The following is a 9,250-nucleotide window of genomic DNA, read 5'->3' on the forward strand; positions in this document are numbered from 1 at the left end:
TCCATCTGACAGTGAATGTAAAAGTGTTTTCATGCTGTGGCCTTTGTTTTGGAATTCATCAGTATGCTGGTTATGAAAATGTGTCAATAGAAGCAGTTGAAGGTGAATGTGCACAATGTGACATATTACGATGTTTACAAAGGCATTATCTGAATGCGGGAAACTTCTCTGATCTGCACAAAAGGTTGCATGAATGTAATGTGGTTCATATGCTGCTAAGAGATGGTGGTGACTATCAAAGTGGAGCCAATGAGATTTGATAAGGGAATCAGAGGGGGCATTGTCATTCAAAGGAATAATACATACATACAAAAAACACCTTTCACAACAGGGAACACCCTCAGGTGCATTTTTGTAAGTCTCTACTGTCACTGCACTAGATGAATTTTACTCATCCATCCTCTGCTTTTCTGTTGTGGGGTTCCCTCTAAGAATCCTTTGCCCTTTCTATAATAAGTACAAGTGATGCATCAGAAAGCAATGACATTTAAGTCACTCTTTCATCTCAAAAACAAACAAAATTCTTCAGCTAGCTGTATATCTGGACAAGAAAATAGAAAACAGTGGTTTCAAACTGTTGATGCGTATGTATTTTGTCTACATGTCATGAAAACACTATACATTTTCTTTTTCACAGTACGTTTTTTGTGTCACATGCATGTGTTTAATGGCAACACGTGTTTCTTAAATTGAGGTCTGCATACTGGCATGGTTGAAAGTAGGTGCATGAAATGCATCTAAATAGGTTACGGGTGCATCTGTAACCTGGGTTTTGTACACATCTAAAAGCAGCACTGATAAGATCTTGGGAACATCATGAAATCTCCATCACTTCAGTCTGCACCACGAAACATTTGCATAGAGATGAGAACTGAGTCACGTTGTGCTTGTAACGTAGTTTACCCTGGAGGAGGCAGAAACTTTAGCTGCTATTCTTTGTTTGTAAGCCCTTGGATGAAATTTTTTAGCTAAGAAACCCTGAACTTTGACTTTTTACACAAGGAGATAGAACGGTTTGAGGGCTAGTTTACCCAACAGAAAAGAGGTTCTATATCTGAAAATAGTCACGTTATGAAAACTTCAAAGCTCTCTGCCTACAGAGTACAAAGTGAAAATGTGGTGGAACTGCACAGTAAAAACAGCACAGTTTCTTAGAAAACTCTCGAGTGTTGTTTTTTCCAGTTCTCTGTGGCAACATCACTGAAGTAGAAATCCAAACCAAATATTTCTGCCCGTAGGACCGAGACAGTCTAATCCACAGTTACAATAAATTCAGCTCCAAGGACACAGAGATTTGACCTCTGAAGCCTCATTTACTGTTTCTTGTTCTGCAGTTAATTTCTAGCCGATATTATAGGCTCTGTGTACATAACCTTAACGTATATTTCCCTCCCTATGTCAGCAATGTTAACAGTATCTAGCAGCACAATCACCGGAGCTGGAAATGAAGCCAATGCTTCATTCAGACTGCACTGCCCTGAGTAATTACACGAGGTTGTTTCTATGATTCAGTCGCCAAAGACTTGCAAATGGAAATAACCACCTTTACAGCAGAAATGATAAAGTTTAAAGCTTGGTAACAAAATTCACAAAATCTGTCCATGAAGGGATTTTTTACATAACTATCCCCTTTGAACTGCACAGAGGTGAATAAGGACACAGCCCATAGCCACTCACTATTAGCCAGTAAATTCATTAATATAGACCTCTTGACCTCATGACCTCTCCTACATGTGCACAGAGCCAGTCTGTGGGAGTCAGAATTGTGGCTGGGCTGTAAAGGATCAAATACTCAAATTTCTCTCAATGTCATGCAAACCAGTTTAGAACTTTTTTGTGATGTGTGTGTTTTTTTATTTTCAGTTAATTGTCTCTCTCCATTAAGATGAAACTATCATAAAAATCAGAGACTTTTCATTTCAAGCAAACCTACAAATTTAGCCGGCAATCAAATAATTTTCTTTCTTTCTTTTTCCTCAGAATTTCAGTGGAACAGTCAGTTGCCCACTTTCACTTGTGTAGCTCTAAATTTGGTACAACTACAGTTAAGTAAGTTTTTATCAGGTTCAGTAAGATCAGTACATGCTGACTAATTGTGATAAGCATAATACATCTCAAATTTTAAGCTTTGTGGTAGAAGCAGCAGGAGTTTTTTGACCTCCAGCCGGGCCTAGTGATGGGTACTCAAGGACTTACAATTCTGCATTTGGGTTGTGAGTCAGTCTATTCCCCATCTGCTTGGGGAAACACAACTAATTTTGTGAAAACCACACACAAAATGTCAGGCATGATTGCATCAGTTTCCTTTGTCTACTAAAACCCCGTAAAAGAACCTGAAAACTAGAGGTAACCTGTACAGATATAAACACTGATTACACTCTCCCCCACTTCCGCTGATTCTAATCTGTCAAATGTCCCCTTACTCTAACTTTCTTCCGCAGTTGCACGAGCGGTGGTTTGAGTGTGCTTTCGTGTCGGGGATTTCTGAGTTTGGGGCGGAAAGGTTGACATCACAGAGATAGAAAAGGCATAGGATTTATATTGGATGCACGGCTGGTCAACATCAGATAAAAACACGACGAAGAAGATCCTCCTCATCCCTCCTCTCAGCATCATGAAGACTCTCTGCTTCTCTCTGGGACTGCTGCTGCTTGCAGCCTGCTGCTGTGATGCCATCCGTGAGTGTTTATTCCTTTATGACTCCTTGCATTTGTTTGTAAATTTACAGCTGACATGTTGATACTGACTTTAGTCTTTTACCTTGCTCTCAGCGAAAGGCGTAAAGTTCAGCACAGCTCCTGGAACCTGCTGCTTCAACTTTAAAATAAATGCAATACCGGTGAAGTTGGTGTCCTTCATCACCCAGACGCACAGCTCCTGTCCCAAGAAGGCATACATGTAAGTTTGATATTTTCAAACAGGACTGGTCATGAATAAAGTATAAAAATGGATATGTGAAGTTTAGACAGGCCTTCTGCAAGAACTCAATCAAAGCAGTGTGAATAAAACGATTTTTGTGTGCATGTTTTGCAGAGTCCACACTGTCAGAGGAAAAAAGATCTGCTACACTCAGAGCTTCCAGTGGGCTCAGGACATGTATCGGCTCCACAACACTGAAGGCAGCAGCTAGCCACCACCAAGATCTTCAGCTATCAGCTATCGGCTATCGGCTTTAGTTAATAATTGACTGCTTTTTTAAGGCCTTATGGCTTTGCTTCGTATTTGTATTTTCATAAAACTGGCTTAAAAATAAACAAAAAAATTTATGCAAGTTCTCTGAAAAGACTGTTAGACGTTTATGTGAGTGATCAGATGTGTGTTAGGTATGTTTTGTGCAGGGCAAGAACTGTAAAGAAATAATAATACAAAAGTGCTTTTTACTCTGCTGCCTCAAGCTCAAAGCTGTAAAAAGATCTTTATAAACTCATTAAATACAGATCTTAAAAAACTGTCATCCAGTGTTTCTCAGTCTCTTGTTTTCATTTGAACAACTCTTTGAATCTGTAAAAATGATAAAAGGTATTCAGAGATAATAACCAGAGAAACAGCAAAATCTAGAACTGAATTACCTTTTAAAACAGGTTGGTGCAGCACCACTTCTGCCTTGGTGTATTTTTAAAACAAGCCCACGTTTCAGCAGGTTTGAGTAGTGTCACCAGCAGACGCGAGAGCAACTTCTATGAAAAGATGGTTGCATGTGCTGATTCAACCGGGGAACAAATTTTTGCTCACAACCTGACTGAACTCCCTAATTGTATACAAAATGATCAAAACGTGCTCCACCTGAAGGAGCAAAATTCAGTTGAATCAATCAATTAATGCTTCTGTATTAGTCTAATAATGCCATACAGTATACAGTATATAAATCTACTAACCTCATCAGGTTCACTCCATTGTTTTAGGCACGACTGTAAACATTGCATTCAAAGTTATTTTGGTACATTTCAGCTTGTGAAACTGTCATTTTTACACCTGTGAGGATTTTTTTTGTTTTGACACCAAGTAAAATCTTTACGTTGACTAAAAACGGCTGAAGAAAGATACAAAGATCACGAACCCAACAGTGACTGCTGGTGTGTGCCACAGGCCTCGCAGTCACCTTTAGGAAATTTATAATAGCTCATTTTACTGGCATGTATGCCATGACTCATGTGTAATTCTGGGGTACACTGACATTCGTCAGCACATTAGAAAGAATGTAGGGGGATTTAATCTGAAACGAACAAAGACGACCTGCACCAGTCTGCATTTATCGGAACGTAGTTAAACCACAAGCTGATCTGTCGTTGTGATAACATCTGTGGGGTTTTAGCTCTTACGCTCGTTTCTGTGTGAACGTGTACTTATCTTAAGTCATCCGTTGTCTGTGTGTGTGTGTGACCACCCCTCAGCGATGGCTAGAGTTCAATCTTCACTGATAGCATCAACACAGGCTGCAGACCTGCAGTGCAACACACAGCATTATCGGTTCAATCTTCAAAGACAATTTACTGCAAGCAGCTGGGCAACAATAACACCCACCACCCCAATCTAGGTCGCTTATAAGATGAAGAAAATTTTACACTTACGTAATTAAAAAAGTTCAATCAGTTAACGGCTTATAACACTTGTAACGTGAGACAAGGTTTATTTGTCATATATATATTGAAAGTCTACATAAAGGGACTGTGTTTACCATTTTTAAGAAGAGGGTTTCAGATAACGAGGTGTGTGTACAAGTAATCTCTGTGAAATAAAAGCTCATGCTTCCTAAACGACATTTTGTACCGTGATTCAATCAAAGTCCTCTAGCAGATTTCAGGAATATCAATCTGGAAATGAATAGAAGGTGTTCTATATACAAAATATGGATAAAAATCAGTTACATTTTATTTAGAATACCAAATCACAACAAGAGTTTCCTCAAGGTGTAACAGTGGGAAGGAAAAAAATTCCCTTTTAACAGGAAGAAACCTACAGCAGAACCAGGCTCAGGGAGTGAAGGGAAGCCAATACAGGAGAAATCTGCTCTCTCTTTCTAGTGCCTGTCAGGACTCTTGCTGCAGCATTATGGATTAACTGAAGGCTTTTCAGGCAGTTTTTAGGACATCCTGATAATAAAGAATTACAGTCGTCCAGCCTAGAAGTAATAAATGCATGAACTAGTTTTTCAGCGTCACTCTGAGACAGGATATTTCTAACATTAAAGATAATTTTAGATATTGCACAAATGGACGAAAGCAGAATATGAATATTCTCTGCAGCAGTAGAAACACAGGAAAAAGATTTCAATAAAGTCTATTCATAACCATATTTTCATGCAACTAAACTGGATTTTCACTGATGTTACATTGGTTTTTAGTGTTTAGCATGAATCCTTTTAATCAACATACACTCCCTAGACAGTTCATTAGTTATATGCTACTCGGACCAACTTTTGCTCTCAGAGTTTCTGTGATTTTTCCTGTCATATATTTAGGAAACTGCAATAAACGTTTCTCAGACAATTTGGTCCGTGTTGACAACAGAGCATCACACAGTTGATCAGCTGCACATCCATGATGTACAGCTGATCCATGACTCATTTGTTCCACCACATCCCATGTTCAGGGAGGCTGTGGTGTTTAAAAGATGGGCAGTTAGTAGCCAAAGTGGGGCCCAAAGTGTGCCAAGAAAATATCCCCCACACTATTACCCCAGCAGCAGCCTGAACCATTGATATCAGGCAGGATGGAGCCACGCTTACATGCTGCTTACACCAAATTCTGACCCTACCATCTGATTGTCACGGCAGAGACTGAGACTCATCAGACCAGGTAACAAATTTTCACTCATCTATTTTGACATATGGTGCACTGAGAAATGCTCTTCTACATACATTGGCTACGATGTAACAAGTGGTCCTTTGAGTAACTGTTGCTTTCCTATTAGTTGAAGCAGTTTGACCATTATCTTCTGACCTTCGGGATCTATTAAAGCATATTCTCCCACAAAACTGCTGCTCACTCAATATTTAATTTTTTCTGAGAATTCTCTGTAAACCACAGAGACGGTTGTGTGGGAAAAAACAGATCAGCAGTTTCTGAAACACTCAGACCTGTCTGACACCAACAACCAGGCCACTTTCAAAGTTGTTAAAGTCAGCTTTTTTCTCCATTCCGATGCTCAGTTTGAACTTCAGCAAGCCATCTTACTTAAATGCATTGACTTGAAATTTTCCTAAACCAGTCAGTGAAGTTGGCTTTTATGCTCTTCTGCTGCTTCCTTACAGGAAATCAAATTATATAGAGCAGGGGAGCAGGTCACATCACCCCAGTGACCCCGATAATGGAGAAGAAACCTCTAACATGTTAATACTGTCAAAGGGTTTATTTGAATCAAAACCACCATCTTTGCATAATGAACCACAGAGAAAGACTCCAAATGCAGGACATAAAACACCAAGAAATAGTAAAATCCAAATCTTTAACCCAAGACACAGGTCAAGACATTAGCAGGTGAAAATATTAGAGCAAAGACCTGACAAAAAAGTAAGGTAAAAAATCAGGTAAAATGTCCATACACAGAATAATAACTGCAAACATGAGATTGCTGAATTGCAACTATATCAAGACAGACTAAAGAGATTAATGAGTAATGGGAAAAGGTGTTGCACAAAAAGGGCAGGAAAGAAGACACAAGTTAAATAGACATTTTACATATTGCAAATAAATTGCTGCTAAACAAATAGAGAGATAAATTAAAGATGAAAAAAAAAAAATTTATTTTCAGTTGGATTTTATTATGATACTGCTATGTGAACATGAATAAACCCCGACAACCAGACACAGGGTGGGCATCCTTTGATGTGGTTTCTTGGTTAGGGGTCGAGATCACTGTGGTCTCAAAAAAAAGGAAAAGAATAACATTTTTACATTTCATGTCTTTAAATTTGATTAAAAAGACGGTATGTGTCAAATTTGACCTAGAATACCTTTGTTGCTGAAACTCCATGCATCTCAGAAATGTTATTATGTCACTGTACAAAAAACTGCTTAGTAATAAAAAACATATTTTTAAAATACATTTCGTGTGCAGATGCTTGTATGCGTTGCCTGATGATTCTCGCCCAGACCATCACTGTAACCTGCATACTGCAAGGCTCAGAAAGTGATGATTAAGGACTATTGGTGACAGTTATGAAACAACATTAGAGGTTTAATGGTGGAAACATTATGACTATGTATGATTGTTGGGTCTGTGTTTCCACATGCCCCGCTAGTTTAGAGACTTATTCCTCATGAAGAGCGGAAAACAAGACAGAACACCTTCAACCGGCTTTTTAACTCGCTAACGAGGGAAGCCTGGGTCAGAACCAGCTCTTGGAGCTCACGCTCCTCACCTGACTCCAAACCCAAATCCTTCAAAGAGCAGCTGTCCTCGTAGCCTTTTTATTGACAAACTGTTACAGTACACATCACAGCAAAAGCACCTCCCTCCGTAAAACCCCCCTTGGTGACAAAGACAAGGCACTATGTGTGTGTATGTGTGTGTGCACGTGTATGCATGTGCAAGAACGTGTGTGTGTGTGTTTGAGTGAGTGTGTGAGAATGTGTGTCTCTCTGTGTGCGTGACTTCCAACTGTTTCTAACAACATCCTTAGTCATAAAATGGTAATCTCCCCCACACCCAATATATGGTTCAATTCCTGTATTGGTTCACCATGCACAACACAATGAAGCCATCGAAAGGGCAGTCAAAGGAGCTTGCAAAGAAAAGTGTCTGGACTTCTTTAAGTTGCTTGAAGATGTTTCACCTCTCATCCGAGAAGCTTCTTCAGTTCTAAGGTCAAATGGTGGGGAGTCCCAGATATAAATCTAGTGGGAGTATCCCCCCACAGAGGGACAAAAGGACCCCCTGATGATCCTCTAATCACCTGAGCCAAGGTGTGAAAATGGGTGTGGGTCCCAATCAGCCAGGGTTTCGGGTGAGCTCATTGTGAAACCTGGCCCCACCTTATCATGCGAATTCCTGAGGTCAGATGGCCCAGGATGTGAGTGGGCGTTAAGGCGTCTGGGGAGGGAACTCAAAACTGGATTATAGATGGCAGACAGTTGGTGTCGTAAACCACCGCCTCTGTTCAAAGATGGTCGCTCGTCGTTGGCTCAGGCGATTAGAGGATCATCAGGGGGTCCTTTTGTCCCTCTATGGGGGGATACTCCCACTAGGTTTAAATCTGGGACTCTCCACCATTTGACCTTAGAACTGAAGAAGCTTCTCGGATGAGAGGTGAAAAGTCTTCAAGCAACTTAAAGAAGTCCAGACGCTTTTCTTTGCAAGCTCCTTTGACTACGATGACCTGGATGACTGAGAACCTTCACAGACATCCAAAGGGCAGGAAGCTTACCAAACATCAAACAGAATCTTCACAAGGGATGTGTCTGTGATAAAACCTCCCCCAGCACAGAGTGGCTGGAGAGGTGGTCAGAGACAAAGGAATGTCTTGATCCTATAGATTGAACTAAGACTTTACAAATTTAAGAACCACAATGACAACATTCAACAATTAGACTTAACAATGATGTAAAGACAATGCAAAGGCTTTGCAGAATGAGTGGTTTGGCTGACCTTGTTTTATCACACGATCAGAGTGGCGGTGAGCCCCTCAAACTTCCTGTTGCCTTATATTTGTTTTAGAATTATTTTTCCCACTTTTCTTAGAACGACTTTGAATATGCAGATGAGGGCATGTGAGCATGTCCCCCTTTAAACTGTACAGGAGCATAAGGTTATTATTATTATAGCCTTTGACTGCCAGGTGAATAAGGACACAGCCCATAGCCACACACTATTAGCCAGTAAATTCATTAATATAGACCTCTTGACCTCATGACCTCTCCTACATGTGCACAGAGCCAGTCTGTGGGAGTCAGAATTGTGGCTGGGCTGTAAAGGATCAAATACTCAAATTTCACTCAGTGTCATGCAAATCATTTTAGAACCAGCCGGGCCTAGTGATGGGTACTCAAGGACTTACAATTCTGCATTTGGGTTGTGAGTCAGTCTATTCCCCATCTGCTTGGGGAAATGTTAACACAACTAATTTTGTGAAAACCACACACAAAATGTCAGGCATGATTGCATCAGTTTCCTTTGTCTACTAAAACCCCGTAAAAGAACCTGAAAACTAGAGGTAACCTGTACAGATATAAACACTGATTACACTCTCCCCCACTTCCGCTGATTCTAATCTGTCAAATGTCCCCTTACTCTAACTTTCTTCCGCAGTTGC

At 40.2% G+C, this 9,250-nt stretch overlaps 1 protein-coding gene across 1 annotated transcript; it reads left to right on the forward strand.

Annotated features, from left to right (window-relative positions):
* The first annotated feature begins 2,474 nt into the window (after positions 1 to 2,474).
* On the forward strand, positions 2,475 to 3,445 carry LOC146384386 (C-C motif chemokine 4-like). The gene is made up of 3 exons (XM_084932619.1): positions 2,475 to 2,678; positions 2,772 to 2,898; positions 3,034 to 3,445. Exons 1-3 carry the CDS (start codon positions 2,546 to 2,548, stop codon positions 3,128 to 3,130), a joined length of 357 nt encoding a protein of 118 aa, XP_084788745.1. The 5' UTR covers positions 2,475 to 2,545; the 3' UTR covers positions 3,131 to 3,445.
* The last annotated feature ends 5,805 nt before the right edge of the window (positions 3,446 to 9,250 follow it).

Source organism: Perissodus microlepis, chromosome 7 (genome assembly GCF_051167445.1).
Source record: "Perissodus microlepis isolate ML-2025 ecotype Zambia chromosome 7, ASM5116744v1, whole genome shotgun sequence".
Classification (NCBI taxonomy): Eukaryota; Metazoa; Chordata; class Actinopteri; order Cichliformes; family Cichlidae; genus Perissodus; species Perissodus microlepis.

Excerpts from the sequence above, each read along its gene's own strand:
- LOC146384386 (XM_084932619.1), top strand. The coding sequence starts at position 2,546 with ATGCACGGCTGGTCAACATCAGATAAAAACACGACGAAGAAGATCCTC. Across the intron at positions 2,679-2,771 it reads CTGCTGCTGTGATGCCATCC|CGAAAGGCGTAAAGTTCAGC; the intron begins GTGAGTGTTTAT and ends CCTTGCTCTCAG. Across the intron at positions 2,899-3,033 it reads TGTCCCAAGAAGGCATACAT|AGTCCACACTGTCAGAGGAA; the intron begins GTAAGTTTGATA and ends CATGTTTTGCAG.